At 41.1% G+C, this 21,913-nt stretch overlaps 2 protein-coding genes across 3 annotated transcripts; both read left to right on the top strand.

The window, feature by feature from the left end:
• Positions 1 to 6,234: 6,234 nt before the first annotated feature.
• Positions 6,235 to 14,315, top strand: LOC145229426 (protocadherin beta-11-like). The gene is made up of 18 exons (XM_080094764.1): positions 6,235 to 6,370; positions 8,658 to 8,791; positions 8,868 to 9,088; positions 9,175 to 9,346; positions 9,419 to 9,532; positions 9,847 to 9,980; positions 10,185 to 10,393; positions 10,473 to 10,618; positions 10,701 to 10,989; positions 11,058 to 11,235; positions 11,320 to 11,460; positions 11,620 to 11,973; positions 12,376 to 12,597; positions 12,749 to 12,897; positions 13,002 to 13,125; positions 13,224 to 13,344; positions 13,479 to 13,622; positions 13,730 to 14,315. The coding sequence occupies exons 2-18, from the start codon at positions 8,668 to 8,670 to the stop codon at positions 14,044 to 14,046; spliced, it is 3,159 nt and encodes a 1,052-aa protein (XP_079950890.1). The 5' UTR covers positions 6,235 to 6,370; positions 8,658 to 8,667; the 3' UTR covers positions 14,047 to 14,315.
• A 461-nt stretch (positions 14,316 to 14,776) lies between these two features.
• On the top strand, positions 14,777 to 18,192 carry LOC145230198 (uncharacterized). Of its 2 annotated transcripts, none has more exons than XM_080095587.1 (9): positions 14,777 to 15,012; positions 15,098 to 15,264; positions 15,327 to 15,448; positions 15,520 to 15,660; positions 15,725 to 17,040; positions 17,129 to 17,264; positions 17,420 to 17,541; positions 17,610 to 17,705; positions 17,924 to 18,192. In XM_080095587.1, exons 1-9 carry the CDS (start codon positions 14,814 to 14,816, stop codon positions 18,115 to 18,117), a joined length of 2,493 nt encoding a protein of 830 aa, XP_079951713.1. In that variant the 5' UTR covers positions 14,777 to 14,813; the 3' UTR covers positions 18,118 to 18,192. The 2 variants fall into 2 exon arrangements, with proteins under 2 accessions (XP_079951713.1, XP_079951712.1); XM_080095586.1 differs by having other exon boundaries at positions 15,098 to 15,270.
• Positions 18,193 to 21,913: the final 3,721 nt, after the last annotated feature.

Raw genomic sequence — 21,913 nt, 5'->3', positions numbered from 1 at the left:
AAAAACAAGCACTTTCCGCACCAATAAACAGTCATCTCCCAAACCTAGCGGAAAACCTAAGATAATTTGAGCTCTGTGTGAACTGGTACAAAAAGAAATTTGTGTTTAGAAAGCAGGCTGCACCGCTAAAATTATAACAAAGAAAAAAACAATACGATGTGTAGGCTAAAAATAGTGCATGCATACACGAAGCCTACTCAAATTGTTTTGCTAGCCGTATGGTTGTAAAACGAATCAACTAAAACTTACCAAACACACTTTCTTCGCGAGAAAACTTGATAGATTGTGATGTTTAAACCGTTTTAGGGACGAATACCACGAAAAACTAATCCTGAAAAAAATACCGGAACTTGCTACTAGTACATATATATCTAACGCTACAAAACAACGGACATAAGTTGCAAAACATATAAATAAAACCGAGATGTGTGATAATTTCAGAATTCACGTTTGTTGTGGCCAAAGAACATTTAACATGTGGTTCAAATTGCTTTCAAAGGCACTGAACATTGTGTATGGTCCAAATGAAACGTTTCTCACCTATACGACTTATCCGCACAGAGCCGTAAAGGTGGGCGCACCAGAATGGAACGTATCAATTGTGCCTAGCAACGTTGACATTTGTAAGTACATAAATGTGGGAAAGGACAAGAGCGCTCAACCATAACCACATAAACTCGTTTCTTGCTCCAACATAGCATGACTCAATCACCGTATGTTTGATGATGGACCGCTGATGTATGAGAAAACTTGGAATGCGTTACGAAAGGGATAGTAACAACTAAATAATGCACCGAAGTTTCGGTTGGTCGTATAGGGGATTTTGACGATGAACATTTTTACTGTGTGACATCAAGTTTCGTATCCCGCTGTTTCCATACATTTTCGTCTCTGTACCCGCGGTATTATTCGTTCATTGCTCTGAAGAAGTCCTACCGTTCTGGTGGACGAAACGTCAGCAGAAATACAAGTTCTTGAAAACAACAACTAGTATTTTGTTTAGAATTACACCAGTTGAACGAAATAATTTATTAAATATGCAACCTGGTGAACGAAACGCCTGTTCAGTATCAAGTTTACAGTTAACAATTAACAAATAAAAAATATAAATTAAACCAAAGGCCTTTTTTAATCTTACGTCTATTTTGAACACGTTGTATTCGTCATAGTATAAAAGTCTGATTCTGGAAAAGTATGTTTTCTTGATTTGCTTGGTTTTCAAAAACATGCTTTCCACACAATATTTTTGGGTTTGTAAAGTTTGAACATGTATAAAGGTATTTTAGGGCATCAACAACAAGTTTATTTGCATTTCCAACATACCATTATGTTCAATACATCAATTACGACTAGTATTCTTGTTTTGCCAAAAAAGGCAAATCACAATTAAAATTGCCTCCGTTAAGTACGTGGGGACATATCAATAGGTTTTTTATGCAGTATTTCGTCACCACCTTTTTTCCGTTTTCAGTGTATTATTGGAAAAACACAACCCATAACACAATCGGAAGGTTCACTCCAAAAGGTAATGTTAAAGGCATCAATTGCAAACATTTTTAACAGTATAGCATTTCGCAGCATGATCACTGTGGACGTTCAACATTACAGTACATAAAAAAATCAAGCAAAAGTCTCAGCACATTTGTTTTGTGTTATTTTTATGTAAGTACGGGGGCAAATAAAATCAATTTTTCATACCCGACAGATTCACAATAAAATCAGTGTGCGAATAATTGGTCAATTTGGCAATTATGGGATCAGCCCGTTTGTACCACCCTAAAATTATTAACGCTTTTATTTGCATCACTAGTGGTCGCTAACACTCCTATGTGCTGAAAATAAAATTTATTATTTAAATCCTAGTCTATACGCTAGGAGGCGATGATGGGTAAGCACGCCCGTCTTAAGTCTTAATGCCAAATGAGAGTATTTTCTAAATTATTTTGATAGGTCTTTGGAAAGAAAAGGTAAAAATTTGTTAAAACCATGTAACTTACAAGATATAAGACTAAAAGGAGCTTATATTGGTCTGCATACCAGTTCGCGACTATTCATTAAAAGTTAATTCTTCTATTTATTGTATTTTTCAATACAAACTAATAGGCAGTAGTAACAAATGGCGTTTTAACTTCTGTTGTTGTTTTTTGGCACGCGAATTTCCACATAATACCAGTTTCATAGGAAGGAAAATCAGCTGCGGTATAATGTAAGTGGCCTGTGGCGCCCAGTTTGTTGATATTTCCCTATCACATCAAGTGCAAACGTAAAAGTGAGATTGATATCGGGCCGCTGGACAAGGTACAACATCCGCTGCACGAAAAGTGACGATGCGGTGTTGTAAGCTCGCCAAATTGTAAAAGGGCTTTGCGCCACGACCAAAATAAACTTGACTTTGAGAGTTTGCTGGTTGCAGGTGACACAAATCCGCCTTAATCGTGTCCTGCTCAAGTTGTGTTCGATCACGATTATCAAAAGCGAGCGTGACGAATGGACGGCATTAGCTCATTGGGCCTGACAATGCAAGTCTGTATGTACCTGTCGTTTGGGGTAATAACCAGCTTGTATTGTTGGCGTTGTGTACGACGCGGTTAGCGAAACAAAGCAAGTTGGTTTTTCATGGTCATAATGAGGCCTCTCCCACGCGTTCAAGCGCAAATAATAATACAATACAATGAATAGGAATAATCATAAAAGTTTCACACATCACCCCATTAACCCTGATCTAACGCCAAAAACTTTATGTTTACCTGTAATGAAAAGGAGATTTGTGGTTTGCTACAACCAGCACTTTTCAAAAGGTTGTAACCTTTGTTGCCTTCAACAATACTGGACGTGTTTTATTTTATTAAATGAAAGGAAAGTGGTAGACTCAGAAATAAATTGCCATCTCGCGTTGTACAATGTATTTTCATCTAACAAAGTGTCATACACAACTTAAACAAACACAGGGCTTTTTACTAACGCACTAAAACCAGATTGTAGATTCTCCCGCCAGCCTACATGGGTTAAACAGTGCAAGTCATACAATTCCAATGCAACTGCACAACAGACAAACTGCTCATGTGCGGCGGGCCGTTGCGACAGTGTTCGCGAAACATTGTGAGGTTAGGCTTCACTTGTGTTCTTCCGGTGAAAAACTACATTCCAAAACAAGATACAAATAAGCCCGTGGACTAGTTACGGGGAGTTCTTCGCAATCCCACCAGGACGAACAATTGGCAAAAATTGACGCCTGTTGACAATACGAACGTCGCCTTATCGCACCTAGATATCGATCCGGCGTTTCCTTTCGGTTTAATTGTCTCGAAATAAAACGCTTCTACTGATAACTGAAGTTGGCTATCGTGTAAATTGGCGTTCTTTTAGTTAAAGATAAGAAAATGTTGTGCGTTAGTTAAGGTAAGAAAGTATGCATTAAACCAAAACAAATTTTTAGTCAAATACAATTACCCTAACAAAACGCATGTAACCTACACCCAAAAGGCCACGGCGCCTTTATTAAAAACCCGCGGTTCCGCAACAGGGCAGATTTCAAACTGCGCAATAATTACGAACCCGGTGGCAAAGGCTTAAATCTGTCTGATACGAAGCACCGGGATTTAAGCGCTGTGAGCACAAACGGTTGCTTTGTCGTCCAGGTTCGGCGCGACTCGGTCACTGACGTAATGATTAGTTTTCGCACAGGCGTACGCCGCGTGGCTCTGTTGTATGTTTTCGTCAACAAAGCCTACCTGCTTCTTCTGCCGTCAGTGTGAAGCGAGCGCAAGTCGGAAGTTGCTGCCCAGCGGGATTATGATGGGTTGCGCCAAAACAAATATGACCAAGCGGGAGCCTGCTTCCTACGCTATTACTACAGAAAAAAGATGGGTTCGTATTTAAACGAACAGATTTAGTTAAATTGAATGTAGTTTTCATCGCATTTACAATGTATAGCTGGTTGGACTGATTTATTTGATAAAAGTGAGTTATACTTTCAGACAGCCGTTCTGGTTAGTTTCTTGCCCACGGTGCCAAGAATGTTCAAATGAAGTAATTACCTCGTCAGTATTGAACCATAAAGACGTATCTACACAGAAAATTTATCATCATAATCAGACTGTAGCTATGCAACACAAGTTTTCTTTCGTCGAAATGCGAAATCCATCGCGTTTGCATTAGCAAATCGATAAAGCAATACGCCACGATAATTGATGAAGTGCATAATAGCGGTCGGTTGCGTGGAGAAACGGTGTCGCGGTGCAGTGGGAATAGATTTCAATGCAAGACTTAGTCAAGGAAACAGCGTTTTCTGTCACGATTGGTGAAGTGAAACAAGAATCAGCGAGTTTTTCGCAGGGCAAGGTAGATCTGTTGACAGGTGGAAAAACTGCAGTGGCGACGAAGCGTGTAAAGGCGAGATCCCGAAAACAACAGTTGAAATTAATACAAGCCGCGTTTTTTGCTGCTTTCGACGCTAACGACTGTTGTGTAAAATCGAGTCTTATTATTCTACTTTTTTAAGTTTTTGTCCGGCTTAAAAGATGTCGAACTATGATTTGTTGGCAATTGATTGAACGTAATATAAAACGTAGAGGAAAACAAAGGTGACAAATACATTTAGTTTTTTGGGCAACCAACAGACGGGTTGTATTAACATAATGAATCAGTTTAAAACGAATGTCTATAAGGACTGCAGGTACTAGATCTTGGGATTTAACCGTCACAGTTAAATACATAAATCAACAGATTGTCAACGATATCGATGATCGAAGGGTTGCGCACATATTGAAATAAGAAGCTTACAGACGTAATCGACCTCGATATGGCGTTCATGTACGCCAATTTGGCAAAACAGCGTAATGAGCTTTGGCATTACGATTGCCAACAAAACGGGCAAAGTGATTCCGATCGCTGTTAGCTTTCCGGATTTCGGTGATTGCAAATAGCATTATGGAATATGTGATTGTTAATTGGCGCGTTACTAATACGACGTGGGAGCAAAAATATTTTGACTTCATGTGGAGGGTCTTGTGTGGCGCACATGAAAACTTAGACTGACATGTTGTTGAAAACAATCTCGCTAGCTGACTGGCTGCTTTAAAGATAAGATTCGATATAATTTTGCAAGGTTAGGAGTATTTAGAAGTATGCCCATGCTAGACGGATAATATCAAACAGTAGTCTACAAACATTTCTTATCAGAAAGGTGTTTGATGCGTCCACCACAGGCGGTTCAGAAGTACGTAAAGCCGGACTGTCTTAGAAGGCGTGTCTTATTGGCGGCAAAAGTAAATATAAACAGTAGAACGCGCGTTCCATCAGTTAGTTGTCTGTATCTATTCTTGCTGGCAAGCAGAAGGCGCGCGCAGTACTCATGTATGTTTACATTTGTTTGAGAGGATTTTATACGTGGGGGAAATACAAAACCCAATCAGTTCGGGGCGAATATTCGGAGAGGAAGTTTATGGTTTTCCCAGTAAGGCGTCGCGAATTACAATGTGCGTAAATGATCGTTAATCTAGACGCCACAGCAACAATGCCGCGTCAAGGGAACAATGCAGGATGGAACTGCTAACGACCTAATGAAGCAGACGCTATAATTAAGTCACCTTATTGCTTCGCATGAGAAATAGCGCAATGCATTTTTACGATTCAGAAATAAAAACAGGTCACGTTTTACGACGCTCGATGATTGTGTCAGAAACTTCGAAAAAAATGTTTAGATAGTTTTTGTGTCGATTATCCAGACTCATATGGCTCAGTGTAATTAGGCAGCCGTAAGAAGAGTGGTTGGCCGTGGCTCACTAGACATTGATTTTCTGTTTCTACACCGCCACTAAACGCCCAACAAGAGCGATTGGTCAGCCAAAGTAATTGGCTTCTGGCAAATACGCGCAAAATGTGTTAAAGAGATTTGCTTCAAGACGACCACGTCGTACGACAGGCGAAAGCGCTTAGATGCGACATGCGAGCTGTTAGGAGGATAAGCTTTGACTGATTGGTTCGACCGTTTATGAGACAAGTTGGGCAAATACTGTAGGACGAGAGTTACCGAAGGAATCTAATTTAAAACACAGAATGAACAGGCAAAGGTGGTAGTACCCAGGTTGTACAGTTAGTCGTAATACACAAAATCAGTTTGCGGCAAAGTTTTAGCAAATAGTTGTTTTTGATGGACAAAAGCAAATCAATATTCAGTGGCTCTGGAATTGGATGTTTGTCATTTTAGATTTGAAACGAATTACCTTGCTCTAGCTAACCGCAAAATATCTTGCAGATTTATAACAGTGACGATAAAAACGTGTACAGTGTTAAAGTGTTCTGCAAGCAAGTTTCACGGGCAACACCATCTTACATAAAAGAAACACGTGAAGACTAAAACGTTTACAAGGTAAGTCGTCAGGAAGTTTGTGGCCATACATATTTCCTCTGAATTTTTGTTCAACCATCAATATATAAATTATGTACGTCTTCTATATCCCTATCGTTTATGGCTTAGTTTAAGATATTGAGATAACTTGGTTTGTTCATGTTATCGGCTGCAGACACATGAGTGACAGGTGACACTACATTAAGCGCATCAGTCTGTTTAACGAAATCACACTGTTTTGTATATTCTTACGTGTGTGGGTGTAGGCTGTAAAAGATCCGGCTTGCGGTTTATCGTATAATGTGGACAAGTTTATTTTATGTCGGACAGATGAGTCACATGAATTATAGATTCTACAATTTTACAAGCATATACTACATGTTATCTAGCTGGGTCGTAGTTCCGCCGAACGGGGCTCGATTTTAACTTCGCGTCTTTGCGCATATTTAAACGGGTCGTTGGGTCGACGAAAAGCACTTGATCCGGGTGTGCGCGAAACGGAGAAAACAATTAACTCGCACGTTCGAAATTAATATCGTCTTGCGCCGCACGCACGCAAGTTTCTGGCAAAGTTTAGTTAATGAATAATGCAGCGCCGAATACGTCTCGTTTTAACACAAACAAGCGCGCTGGGAATAAGACGCTGCTCATAAAAAAGTGCTCTGGGTGGACTTGTGTCATGCTAACACGACCGTTTTCATGTCGGACATGGCGGGAACGATAACGCGATGAGTAACAAACATAAGCTTTTACAATCAAAACGTATTACATAAATTTGAAAACGTTCAGTCTCCCAGTTGCGGTCAAGTCACAGGCTGTTGCGCATTAGGGCGCTGTCGTGGAATACGATAAGGGGTTGCCCAACCACTACCACTGGGCCAGACGGCGAAAGCTTATGTTGCAATTGGTCTGGGGCATTTGCGGCGAGCTGCTTCCTGTCTGTCTTCATGCGCGCCTTCTCCGCACGCAATGCCCGCTCGTCGGAAACGTACCTTCATCTTCAGCCGCTTACATGGACAAGCTCCACGTGCCGAAGGGGCAGCGTCAATGGGAGCCTAAGCGTTATAAATATAGCAAAGGTGGCATATACAAGCTGATCGGCATGTTTTCATTTGTTCGAAGTGGGTGGTCCGCTTCGGGTCGTTCCGAGGCGTCAAAGGATCGCGCGTTTGCATGTCGGGTTCGCATTTTCTGGACTGACTCACCGCAAGGCTAAACGATAATGCACGAAGTGTACCAAGCGGCGCGTGACAAGCTGCGGCCGTCAACCATCGCACGGCAACGAGTAACCGTTTAAAAAACAACCGGTCCAAAAACGCGAATGTAACGCGCTCTTCCACAATTAGCTATTTCACAAGCAAACCGTAGATATAAGATTTTTTTTACACCGCACAATTCTATGGGCAAAAGTCAGTAATTCCGAAGCTTTAAAAACTAACAATGCGAAAATCGGCACTTTCCCAGTGTCGATTTCTAACATTACGCACTGGGCTGGTGAAATGTCACAAAGGGGAAAGAGATTTTTGACCATGTTGTGCGTCACTCGCCGATCTGTGACGGGTTTAACATTACCCCTACCCTGGGCCCTCGACGATTCGGTGTAAAGCTCTTGAATGTTGGGATCCAGTGGCGCATCGAACAGACCTTACCTTAACAGTACATCGAGCAAATAAATTAACATTACCGATAAGGCGCGCCGTAACTTTTTGGCCTTGTGCGTTTTACAAATTGACCACATTGTTTGCCGTGTAAGATGTTGTGGCACACCTTGGGAAGAAAAACGTTGCTTATCAGCCCCCGCCCAGCTCTCCCAGCTCTCAGCAAGTCTCTTTTCAGTTGAGGGTGACCACGACATGTTTTCACCCATAACAGGCCCCAGCGTGACGGAGCGTAGCTGTGGTTTCAGATTACTGTGGCTAGATGAGGTGGAGCGCATCGCGCATGTAACCCCACTGTGGGAACCAGCACGGAGCTGGGCCCGCGACGCACCCCAGTAAACACCGAGCGAGTTTGGCGCGCAACACACTTGAAGCAACTTCGCACGCAAACCTATTATTCGCGCCTCAGTTTATAATCTTGCCGTTTTCGGCGCTGCTCAGTGCAATTTTTAGCAGTGGCGATTGGATACGCACCACAGAGCTCTCGAGCGTTTTCATTCAGTGCCCTGGGCTCGCCCTGCCGTGGAAACAAAGCCGAGGTTGAAATTTAGGCGATTAGCTTTCACGTTGGCACGTTGTGGGGACCAAGGGGTCGCGAAAGGGGGAAGCCTGTTGTGGGACAATCGTGTTTACCGATCATTCTTTTGCAGGGTTGTTGAAATGAGTGAGGGCTGGCAGAATTTCGCCTCGGTGGCGCTGTTGATGACTGCATGGTTCATTACGTCATCGATTGCCTCCCGAGCGTTCACTCAAAGGTTTCATTTAAAGGAAAATTCGCCGACCGGTGAGTAAAGTCTCTTTGTCTTTTGTTCAGATAAGATACGGAATTACTCAACTCTTTGTCGTCATTGTGTGTACAGGTACAATTGTCGCGGAGCTCGCTGACATTTTAGACACGAAGATAACGCCAAAAAAGAACTTTCAGCTATTGAGCGAGAAACTGATGACATACGGAACCAAGTCGACCGACAAGCGCAGGTGGATGGCACTCGATGAAACCACGGGGACGATAACTCTACAGCGCGAGCTCAACCGCGAGGCTATCTGCGGAGACTTGTCGTCTTGTCTTTTTCAACTCCAGGTCAGTCACGCTCAATTGAAATCCGTCTCTTGTTTTCTGACGTCCAGCTCTTGAGGTTTAACTCAAACCCTCTCTACCGTAATCAGATCTTTGTGCGAACTGACTTCCGTATGGTGAACCTTGAAGTGGAAGTGCTGGACGTCAACGAGCATGCCCCGGCGTTCCCGGTCAAGTACGCGATTGCCAACGTCAGCGAGGAGGCACAGATCGGTGACGTCATCAGCCTTGATCGGTATCTGGCACGTGATCGCGACGCAGGTTGGTGTTAAAGCAGCGAAACGGACGCCAGCTGAATGCACAGTGCGAATTTTACTTTTGTGTTTTTCACAGGCAACAACTCTATCATCGTGTATGTGCTGAGCCCCACCAATTATTTTAGCCTTGTTCAGTCAAGCGACGAAACGGGAAGTCCACATCTGCAGCTCAAAGTCGAACGGTCTCTCGGTAAGTGCACGAGTAAAGCTAACTCACAGAAATCGTAACTCGACACCGAATGTCAAGTGACTGGTGTTTGTGCTGTGCATCGTCGATAGTCATTTTGCCACAACGATGGATGCAGGAGTGCAGTAGTTTCAGCTTGGGTAAGAATCAGACACGTAAATCGACGCTTAGGCATCTTCACGGTCAAATTGGTGTGAATGGACGCTGGCTACAGTGTGGCAACGTCATTTCTTTACCAGGCTTTCAAAATCGCGAACCATAATGGGCCAATGCGAAGCATTGTGAATAGGACACTAACTCCCTAAATTCCGGTACAGATTACGAACGCAAGCCTCTTTTCGATCTTACTCTCAACGCTGAAGACAAGGGCGAGCCACGGTTGTCAAGTCAGGTGCCTCTGCAAGTTAGAGTTATTGATGCAAATGACAACAGTCCAAGATTTGACAGCGAGGTACGTAAACCCACAGCAGACATATTGTTTGTGTTAATCATATACTACTGTACACCAAGCCCATTGAAGGCGACATACCAAATCAAGTCGCTTTTCCAAGCATTCCCATGTGACAAAATATAGTTTAGTAATTCATAGGCTTGTTTTTAGGATGTGAAAAATATAAAGAGTTTTACAGATTTTTACAAGTTTTACAAATTTCAGGAATATCCTGTGGTGCTGCGAGAGAACCTTGAACCCGGATACGTTATCACCCGCGTTCAGGCAAGAGACCCTGATTCCGGTGCTTCGGGAACAGTGAGATATTTTCTCGCAACAAGAAACCCCGAATCTGTGCATCGAATCGTTGCCGTTAATGAAGTCACCGGAGAGGTGACGCTCAAAAGCGAACTGGACAGAGAGTCAAACGACAAGTGAGAATTGTTTTAACATTGCACACAAGCGTCTGAGTATGCGTTTCAATATACTGACTGTTTAACGTTGCCTTTGCAGAACTATAATCTACATCGAAGCCAGGGATTTGGGAGAAAGAGTACAGAAGCTTGGCCGAACACGACTTGTACTCCATGTTGGGGATGTTAACGACAACGCTCCAGTTATTAGTATCAGCTACATAGCGCCATCTGATAGAAATATAGGTAAATAATTATATCAGTGGTATGGTTCACCAGCAACTTTTGCCTTTACCTTAAGACTTATCCTTTTATATTTGTTTTTTAGTGTTTGTTTCTGAAACATCACCCAACCCGACGTATTTTGCGTACGTAAGCGCCAAAGACGCCGATTTTGATATCAACGGTTTGGTAGACATAGAAATCAAAAACGTTGTAACAGTTGTGCCAACCGAATCGACTCCCGAAACAACATTGGCAAGCCAACATGCCGATGCCCTGGACACATTCGTACTGAATAAAAATGGATTTCTAGGCATCAGTAAAATGCTGGACAGGGAGGTCACGGAGAGATACACTATTACATTACAAGCCTGTGACCAAGGAAAAGATCAACAGTAAGTTTAAGACGTGATAATAGCTATGTTAAATTGTATCAGGTTTTATACACGTTTCGTTTGTTTAGATGCTCTTACGAACAGTTGGATGTTGTTGTGATGGACGAGAACGACCACGCCCCTCAATTTAGCCAATCAGAGGTTAATGTAACCATTGCTGAGAATGCATCTGTCGGAAGTGTGATAACAACCATAACAGCTACTGACGGTGACAATGTAAATCTTCCAGCACTTAAACTTAACGAGGTATACAACAACGAAGAAACTATATATCTCTACCACAGTGAGCCAAAAAAGACCATTGACTAAAATTCGGTAACTGTTGTACAGGACGATGAAACGATTTCGTCGACTAATGGCGATTTAAGCTACTCGCTCACTGGAGGTGATGGATCGTTCGCAATCGAACCAAGAAGTGGGAGTATTAGCCTTGTAAGATCAATTGACAGAGAGCAATATTCACAATGGACGGTAAGACAAAAGTGAATAGGTTATCGCCTAAGGCTAAACCCGTCTGTTATTTGAAATTAATATAGCATGGGTGGCACAAAAAAGTAAACAAATACAAAATGTAGGCTAAACATGTTCCCATTAAACAGTACAGTAATTCGGTATTTCTAAACTTTACAGATAACTGTGACGGCTACGGACGGCGGAGGTCAGAAAGCAATGTGCACATTAAACGTGTTCGTGACAGACGTTAACGACAACACACCCCAATTCACCAACCCAGTGAACGACGACCTGACGATATACGCGACTATTGTGCGTGATGACATTATTACACGCATGCAGGCTGTGGATTACGATCTCGGTATTAACGGCGAGATGAAGTTTAGTTTGGTGACTGTGGACGGTATTCAACAAACAGGCCACGTTAACACCTCACTCTTTGTTCTCAACTCTACAAATGGCGACCTACGCCTAAACATGAGCAGTCCATTGCTACGCTCAAGTCTCGGCCCACATAGCATCGTCATACAGGTGCGTTTGCTTTTAAGCTTTAACAAAAAGTCAGACAATGCGGTTTTGTGCTTTAGTGCAACTAAAAAGCCGCATCATCTGCTTACTATGGTAACACCTATGAGTACATAATAAACCATGATATTTTGCAAAACAAAATTCGGTTAAAAATAATCATAGGCAGTGTTTTTTAAGCCGAAACGGTCCCCCAAATTTCTCCAGCGGTTTCCCAAAATTTGGACTTGCAATTCGTTTAAGCAAATATGGCTATTTTGGGTATTTAAATGAAACACTTGCGGTCTCTTAAAACTACTTAGCGGTCACCCAAACCAAACCTTAAAAAAAACCTGATCATAGGGCATGTAAACCTAAGTAAACCACACCAAACCTAATATAACTAACCTGCATTCCACATTTCTTCAGGTACGTGATGGTGGAAAGCCAACAAGAAAGAGCGAACGACGAATGACAGTGATCATCACCGATAAACTTACTCTGCCCACCATGCCAACCGTTTCGGACAAGGCTTCGTTATTCAAATCAGATTCGTCGTTTCTCATTATAATCGTGGCCCTCTCTTCTGCTCTTGTGCTTCTTATCATTGTTTCTGCAGCCATCGCATGCAAATGTAGAAAAGAAAATAAGGTACGATTCCAAAACCAATCACGATGAAAAAGCACATATGTTACAAACTAAACGTGTCTATTTTCAACTAACAAATCGAGTTACATTTTTTTTAAAACAAAAACCTAATCCTTAAATTTGAAAAAAATCTAATTTTGTAATTCGCTTGCAGAAAGTGCGAACGTACAGTTGCAGTAAGGCTCATGAAGACCGACGTAGCTCAGTAAAACTCATTGATGAAAACGCTACCACCTTGCCTCGTACAACATCGAAAGAAAGCCTAAAAGGAAGCATCGCGTGGAGCCAAACATCAAATAAAAGGTAATAAACGTTGAATTTACGGCACGCCCTTTTCATTCAATGCGCACCAAAAAGACACCAATGTTTTCCAATGAATCGAATCATTAACCTTTTTTGTTCGACAGACAACATTCCCAAACGTACGATTCGACAACCGACGTTACAAATTTATCCCGCAGTGATGCTGTCATGTCACATCAGTTTACATCTTCTGGGGCAAGCCTAAATAACCCAAGCAACTCACGACAGGTATACACCACAACCATGAGTCAGCAAAATTAAACACTGCAGATCTCCTATTAGATATTTAACAATAACAATATTACAACAACACTTTTTTGTATTAGGTTGACTCTACCTGCGTCATTAAGTCCCGTCCTCTTGCGTCATCATCGCAACTCGAAGGCGACAGCGGACACGGCGACAGTGATCCTGACGTCACAAGCGGAGACATCTCATTTGAACAAGGTAACTAGAGACAGACACGTTCAACTTTAAATCATGTTTTGTTTAGGCCATGTATAAAACGGTCACTACTTCACAGCAATCAATTGTTTGTTTGTTTTTCAATAAAAAAAAAGTAATAAAAATGTTTGTTTTAGGCTTTTCGCGACAAAGAAAACCGTCTGAATTAAGCTCCGTTGACGGAATGTACATTCATAACGAAAGTCTCGGACCGCATTGCAACAAACAATGTCTTGAGCTGGGACACAGCGATACCTGCTGGATGCCGACGACTACAGAAGGTAAGTTATACAAAATAAAAAAAAAAAAAAATTGCAGTGATAACGTTTTCAACAACATACAGACAAGCAATGTGAATAGAAATTAACACTGATATTGTATTTTATAGACAACCCAAGCAACTTTCTGGAAATACGCACACCCGCCAGCACCGAGTTATCAGAAAAGTCGGGAAATCTTGAACCGATTCCCGAGACTCAACCAGTGCGCTCTTTCTGGGCCCACGTTAGTTCACAGTCAACAATGAGTTCGATATACTCCAGCGTTTCACCGACTCTGTACGCCACCCCCAATCACGATACCTACGCCGACCCGCGTCACGTAATGCTCGAGACGCGCTTTTCGGTGAGAAATGCGAACGCACGGAACAACTCAACCACCGACAGTATTACGACAGGATATGTCACCGAGCCTGAAATCATTTAACTATTATCGCATTAAAATTATTTGTGTTTTATAGCTCACCTAAACTGTTGTCTTTTGTTTGTTATTTTCGCTTTAGGTTAAGCAGTATTATTTCTACATATTCCACTACAAGAAATAATATATCGCATGTATTTACGTTCGACTTCAAGAGTTCATAGTTTCTTTAGCGTCGACACATGCAGCGTTACCTTTCGTGTTTCTTTTATGCTGTGTTACCAGCCGCACTGTGTCTTTACCATTGTGTTTACCAAATACATATTTGAACATAGCGGGATTTTAATGCGAGCAGAACAGGATTACATCCAAAAGAACAGCTGTGTGAGAATATTCGTATCAATGTGACAAAAGTATATTCAGACAGAAAGATTATTAGAAGAGGAATAGCCAGTCATTGACATAATAGCTGTCACAATTGGTCATTAAATTATCGCTTGACAATATAGAAAGATGCACAGAAATCTAGGTTCGCACAGACACAATCTGTCATTAGTCAGAGAAGCGAACGTCAGTATTTCGAGTCGACAACTTAATTTTGATTGGAGGCTTTGCGGTAAAAGGGAATGGCGTCAGACGAAGATTTCGAAATTGACTTCCCATCGGAATACAACTCAACCTACAATCAACAAACAATCATCGAAGAGCAAATAAAATTAGAGAGGTGTTATGCGACCCACTTTCCACAAGCAAATATAGATTCGGCACTTTATGACTTCCACCTCAGTGTGGAGTGTCTCAGTTGCCCTATACCGCTATTTGACTGAAGCAGTATGTATTGGGTAGGAGCTTTTGCGTGCATTTTTACTGCACTGGTTGTAATTCAACATGGAGACACTGCTTATGGTTCAAAGTCTGGTTCGCCAAGTCGTTCTGGTGGAAGATCTAAGAGTAGCAAACACAGTAGAACGGGTAGAAGTCCAAGCGGGAGTTCGAGATCCAAGTCGAGCTCATCGTCTTCTAAATTTTCAGGTGCATTTTGTTGACAAAATTGTATAATAGATAACATAATGTTTACCATACACAAAATTTCACAAACTTTACTGTTCAACGACAGGTTCCCCGTTCGGCTACGGCATGGCAGAAAAATTAGTTGCCGAGGCAAGATTTACCGGTACCCTGTTCGGAGAGGTGACCTTCAGTCAGGAGTTATCACTAGGCGGAAGATTGGGGGACGTGGCCGCAGTGTTTGACATCTCGAGGGACTTTTCGGTGTTTGATAATGTAGGGGTAAGTCAAACTTAGAAAGGTCTGGCAAACTTTAGCAGACACATTTTTTGTTTAAGTCCCAGTTTCGACTTGGTATACTCGACGTACCGTTTGACGACAGCCAAACGTGCTCCTATTATGAAGACTTTGAGGACGAACTTGCTTCATGTGGAGAGGAATGCGAATTCGAATTCGAAGAGTAAGTAGAATAACGTGTACAACAGTGTTTCCTTCGCCACAGAGCACCTACAACAGTTTCCTTCGCCACAGAGAACCTAACAATTCCATCACATCACCTATCACTACAACTGAGGCAAACTGTGATCCACCAACGACAAATGCTGTGACCCGCCAAAGCAGCACCACTACAGCCATACAGTCAAGTACATACAAATCAACAACTTTCGAAGGGTAAGTAGATTAACCTGTACAACAGTTTCTTGTTTAACTACTTGGTGGGTTTCATTCGCAACAGAGCACCTAAAGATCCCACCATCGCATCACCTATCACTACAGCTGAAGCAAACTATAATCAACCAACAACAAACACTGTGACGCGCCAAAGCAGTTCCACCAAAGCCAAACAGTCAAGTACATACACATCACCAACCTCAACTACTGCCAGTAAACAGCATATGGATACAACAGTAATGTCTACTGCTAACCCATTGGCTTCGACCACTTCCTTACTGCAAGAATTGCTGGAAACTACAGAGAGACCAACAGAATCAGCTACTTCTACTGAAGCTTTAGGTCAACTCCTTGAAATAACAACAAACAAAAACTTAGATCCAGCAGAACCTGGAAACAACGAAAGTTCCGGGCCTTCTCGAACCAAATCGGGAAAATCTGAAAAATCAAGGAAACCAAGTGAACCTGGAAGCAGCGGGAATTCTGGTGGTTCTGGATCCAAATCAGGAAAATCTGAAGAATCAAGGAAACCAAATGAACCTGGAAGCAGCGGGAATTCGCGGGGTTCTGGATCCAAATCAGAAAAATCTGAAGAATCAAGAAAACCAAATGAACCTGGAAGCAGCGGGAATTCTGGTGGTTCTGGATCCAAATCAGGAAAATCTGAAGAATCAAGGAAACCAAATGAACCTGGAAGCAGCGGGAATTCTGGTGGTTCTAGATCAAATTCAGGAAAATCTGAAGAATCAAGGAAACCAAATGAACCTGGAAGCAGCGGAAATTCTGGTGGTTCTAGATCAAATTCAGGAAAATCTGAAGAATCAAGGAAACCAAATGAACCTGGAAGCAGCGGGAATTCTGGTGGTTCTAGATCAAATTCAGGAAAATCTGAAGAATCAAGGAAACCAAATGAACCTGGAAGCAGCGGAAATTCTGGTGGTTCTGGATCCAAATCAGGAAAATCTGAAGAATCAAGGAAACCAAATGAACCTGGAAGCAGCGGGAATTCGGGTGGTTCTAGATCAAATTCAGGAAAATCTGAAGAATCAAGGAAACCAAATGAACCTGGAAGCAGCGGGAATTCGGGTGGTTCTAGATCAAATTCAGGAAAATCTGAAGAATCAAGGAAACCAAATGAACCTGGAAGCAGCGGAAATTCTGGTGGTTCTGGATCAAATTCAGGAAAAGCTGAAGAATCAAGGAAACCAAATGAACCTGGAAGCAGCGGGAATTCTGGTGGTTCTGGATCAAAATCAGGAAAGTCTGGAAGTTCTACGTCTAAGGCACCCCAAAGTTCTAGACGATCACAAAAAGCAACCGACAAGTACATAGGAAAAAAAGTCATAAAAGATATTTCATTTCGAAGAGGGGACGAACTACGTAAGTTTTTCAAATATCGTGTACTTTTATTTGAATTATGTATCCAATTGGTGCTTAAAATACCGAAAAAATTAAATGAACGTTGCAGAATTTGGAAAAACTGTGGTAATTCGAAGCAAAAAAGATGACTCAATTTTGACGTGCGCCAGATTAAATTTCGTTGAGAGACGCTCGAGTCACCAAGTCATGGTTTTAAAGGCACCGCTAGAAGAAGTAGAGAGCTGGTACGAAAATTGTCAACATTTAGTTTTAAAATAAGTATTAGATATATATACTATAATCTGTTTCCTTTTTTACGCCAACCAATTAACGCGTAACATTTTTTCAAAAACTATACTAAAACAAGTTTCAGTCTTTTATAATCAGTTTTGTTTTGTAGGAGTGACGTGAGTCAAACACTTGTCAGAGCAACGTCTTTACCAGAAGATCGCGTGATACCAGTAGCCTGGAAAACAGCCGGAGCCTGTATTGAAGCAACTGTCTTGTTTCTTGGCGAATTAGGTAATGTGTTGATGTTAGGGTAATCTGCACTTTAACCTGTTATCCCTACAAGTCAATCTCTATTGCAGACGAATCGACGATTGAAAGGTTGTACAGAGCAGCTACTACACACCCATTTAGTTCAGAAGAAAACTATGAGTGTTCTACAGACTTAGATCTACAATGTAGGTGCAACTAAAGAAAGTAGCAACAACTGTTACATCCTGCTACTGCCAAATCCCTCTTTCTATCCTAATCCGTGTTTGTGTATGTCGCAAAATATCAGCAAGCTTAACCAAAAATCAACGTCTAATTACTGTACTAATCTTAAATTGGCCATTAAGGTCTGATTTGGGGGGGGGGGGGGTTGAAAAAATAATAACCATAGTTTGTTGGCATGCAGTTTTCGAAATGCTGAGTAAAAGTCCCAAGCACGAGCCTGACAAACACGACACCTGCGGCAGCATATCGGCGATGCAGGAGAAATACAACAAAGCAATGGAGTTGTGGATGGAAAAAATAGAACACTACCAGAAATCCTACAAACGATGGGAGGAAAATCCTTGTGGCGAAGGCATTTGTCGACCAACTTGTTAATTTACAAACACACTTGTAAATTAGTAGTCCTTTTTGTTTTTAACTAAATAGTCACAATAAACACATGCATTGTAACTTTTGTGTCTTGTTGCCTTGTATAATTCGTATGAATTAAACCATGTGTTCTTAGTTCTGGAATCACGTATAAAGCACAATGCAAAATATTATCGAAACATCCTGTGAAAAAGTTGTTATACAGCCACCATCTGTTAATTAATTTTGAGATCAAGTAACACACATATTTTCATGTGATAATAAAACACGTTACATGGCAAAATTAAATCAAAGTCACAATTTTAAATTACATATCTTACCTTTTTCACATGTTATCTGGTCATCTTAATACAGGCATAAGACTTTTAGTGGTTTACACATCTCCTAAATTCACCAAACTCTTCTACCATTCACCTTAAACTGCATCTTAATCTGCAGCTTCAAAACAAGTAACCTAAGAAAACAAAACACCTACACATGTTTTCATTAAAAGTCGGTCGTTGGCCATCTAAAGTCATGCAAGCCATCTAAAATCATGCAAGGATGTAGGACTGCTAGTTGCAAAGTATCTTACACTGCCATGCGCCATGGACGACTGTTCCTAACCTTCTGTATCAGGTGCTGGCAAAATAAAGTCAAGAGTCACCGTGGTACGGTCTGTTTGGCCTTGAATTTATCTTAACTGACATACAACAAATGTTAATCAAAAAGAATTTACAAATTTCAAACTTTAAAATCCGAAGGGCGGATTACGTGGATAGATTAAACAGCGTCACTGTTTTGCATGATGCTAGCTAGCCTATACTAGGGTTGCCATATTTGATGTTACACAATCCCTGACAAAATTTATCTCAGTTGCGTTAACCGTTTTTACGATGCAAAAACTTCTATTACGGAATAAATTTGTTTAAACAGATGTAAAGAAACAGGTTTATATCATATATATACCATCTATTGACGCCCCAAAATCCCAGATTAATTTCCAACTTGATGCAAAGATTGAGCTGCACAGTGTGAAGATCAGTTTTAACTGTTTGTTGCGTCATAATCTATATTGTGACGGTTTCGGTACCTGTTTTTTGCATTGTTTGCACACAATTGGCCGACAAAAAGTCTGACGCATATGGCTGCTAGGCTGATAATATTCTTTTCCGTAACACAAAATCTGTTTAGAGCAGTTTGAAAATCCAAAATTTCGGCAAAGGTGTTTTAATTACATCACGGCCGCCAGTACATATAATTTAATCGACATGTTCACGGCCGCACAAACTCGTCTCCGCGGCCGCATGTGACCATACGGTCGCAGATTGTACACCCTTGACTGAAACTTAACGCTTTGGAACGGTTTAATTACTATCGTTTCTATTCATAACATATGAATTTTTATTCACAAATTAAATTCCTGTAAATGTCCGCGGGCCGCGAGTATTTAACGCGTATTTTTAGACAACTAGTAACAAACAGGTGTTGTTACGCGCGCACACACACTGCAAAACAAAACAGTAACCTTTTAAGTTAACCTGCGCGCCGCCTGTTTACCTCTTTACGTTTCATGGTATAGAAGCGGTTGTAGCTAACTACTAGGAACTTTCTCTGTTGGTACAATTTCATAGTATATATTTTTTTTTCTTAAATTCCTGACTTTTAAGTACATTTTATCATTTCTCTCTGACGCAGATTTAAACACTAAATTCCCTGACATGTCAGGGAAAGTCCTGACGTTTGGCAACCCTAGCCTATACCCCTGAAAAACACAATATCCGAAAGCCAAAAAACATTTTAAAATGTTTTAGCAGGGCGTTGAATAAATGAAATGAAATATTTTGAAGTTACGAAGAAATGTCCTTAAATTTTCTCACTTTCAACTACTTGTAGTGTCACATAACACAGAAGTCGGTATACGGATGGGCAGGACGGAAGGTAGGGTCACCACTTTGCCAGAAGTCCGGAATTTCCCAGGCATGTTTGGGAGTAAAATGTGTCCGGAAATTAATTTAAAAAAACAACACTCTAAATGTCCGCAATTTTAGCGTCTAGCAGCCTAACTTGCAGTAGTTTTCACAATTCTTAGCTTAAAGGTTTACGTTTATAGTTGTTGTCTATGCGGCCTTGATGCACTATGCAGGCTTTGCATATATGTGCGAAATAACTGATCATGTTTAATTAAAGGTTATTTGGTAATTATTTTGCGCCTTTAAAGCTAACAAAACCCCATAAAAAGGACTGGATCGCCCCAAAAAATGTCTATCCGTCTTGGTGAACGTATTTAGGAATAAAATTGCGTAATATTACCGCAAATGGAACTGTGTAGGTTGGTGACATGTAACATCATGCTATATGACGTAAGTTTGAGATATTTATTGAAACCGCCGGGAAATGTGCTGATGCAGGTTTGGTGACCCTATAGTTTAAGGCAAATACTATTTGGCGGACCAGCCTTCCAAGAAACTACGAATGTTCGGTTATAATGACGCGTATTTGATACGAGTCATGACGGGGTTGTTTCCGTGCAGCGAGATATAATCTGTGTTCTCTTATACATAATGTATCTAACCTAAATAATGTATTGTTTGTTTTTTATCTCGGTACAAAACTCTTTTTTATAATCTCCATGATTTTATAGTCTCCATGACAAAAAGAGGTTAATTTCAAGTTGACATTCGCTAAAATATCGAACTCATGCGAGGACTTCGAAATAAGGCCGTGCGCTTGCGTAATAAAGTTTTAATGACTGTTGCTACAAATCAATTATGTGCACAATTCCGTATCCACCAACATGTGACGTACAAACCATGCGTCACCATAATCCACCTGTTTCCATAGGATTTTTAAATATAAGGGCATTTATCCGTGTAATTAGGTGAATTAGGTTACTTAGCGTGCCCGTTATAGGGACTTGAGAAAAACTAATGTAGGGAAAAGGTGAACCATATTGGAATTTACCACGGCATGTTGGTGGTGAACATTTGTTTTACCTCTGAATAAGCTAGAATAATAAAATATTACAAGTTCCTTCCTTCTTGTAAACATAATATAGCCTACCTGTTACCGATATGACAACTCAGTAATGATGCTCTAAAATTTTGATTCGCCAGCAGTTATTTCGGCTTAGTATTCCCTTTTGGTAATTTTTTGATTTCAAACTGAACAAATTCGACTAGCAACCCTCTATGTCTTGTACAACATTTCTTAACAAGGTTTTTTTCCCCCGTTGCATTGACAACAAACGTCTATCTCGAAAATCTTGTAGATCGGGTCGCAGTGGTTTAGGTTTGGCTGGATTTGACTTTCAAGACCAAACTTTCGGTTCTAAAACTGTTCAGACGGGTTCGATGTATCGCAATAATTAGAGTTTTATTGCATTTGTGTTAAACAAACGATTATGGACTTGATCTTACAGAAATGTGCCCAAGTTAGTTTTGCTTGTAGTTAGGGCCATGTTTCGCAATGTCACCATAATTATAACTACAATAGAACCGATTTATCACAAGACCCTAGTTCGTCCATTGTGTGAACACCTGGCGGTTGCGTGTGAAATGTACGGTCTCCATGTTACGGAACAACAAATCTCGATTAATTCAATTAGCAAATGAACGTTGCCGTTAACAAACGGCTTTCGTTTCTCTTAACCTTGTATGAATATAGACGCACTTCGACGTTGGGGTTCATTCCGTGGATTTTGCAAACAGAATCATGAGTGGAAAAATTGTCGTTTGGCTTTTGGCCATCGTTCTGATCTCCAATGCCCAAGATTCTGTAGGAGATGGTCCAGGTGAAGCTGACGAAGGTAGATCAACAACTA

Source organism: Phallusia mammillata, chromosome 5, assembly GCF_965637545.1.
Source record: "Phallusia mammillata chromosome 5, kaPhaMamm4.hap1.1, whole genome shotgun sequence".
Classification (NCBI taxonomy): domain Eukaryota; kingdom Metazoa; phylum Chordata; class Ascidiacea; order Phlebobranchia; family Ascidiidae; genus Phallusia; species Phallusia mammillata.
The sequence above is the reverse complement of the archived record's forward strand: the minus strand, read 5'-3'. Positions and strand labels throughout refer to the sequence as shown.

Excerpts from the sequence above, each read along its gene's own strand:
- LOC145229426 (XM_080094764.1), top strand. The coding sequence starts at position 8,668 with ATGAGTGAGGGCTGGCAGAATTTCGCCTCGGTGGCGCTGTTGATGACT. Across the intron at positions 9,533-9,846 it reads CAAAGTCGAACGGTCTCTCG|ATTACGAACGCAAGCCTCTT; the intron begins GTAAGTGCACGA and ends ATTCCGGTACAG. Across the intron at positions 12,598-12,748 it reads AATGTAGAAAAGAAAATAAG|AAAGTGCGAACGTACAGTTG; the intron begins GTACGATTCCAA and ends ATTCGCTTGCAG.
- LOC145230198 (XM_080095586.1), top strand. The coding sequence starts at position 14,814 with ATGTATTGGGTAGGAGCTTTTGCGTGCATTTTTACTGCACTGGTTGTA. Across the intron at positions 15,661-15,724 it reads AAATCAACAACTTTCGAAGG|AGCACCTAAAGATCCCACCA; the intron begins GTAAGTAGATTA and ends CATTCGCAACAG. Across the intron at positions 17,706-17,923 it reads TACAGACTTAGATCTACAAT|TTTTCGAAATGCTGAGTAAA; the intron begins GTAGGTGCAACT and ends GTTGGCATGCAG.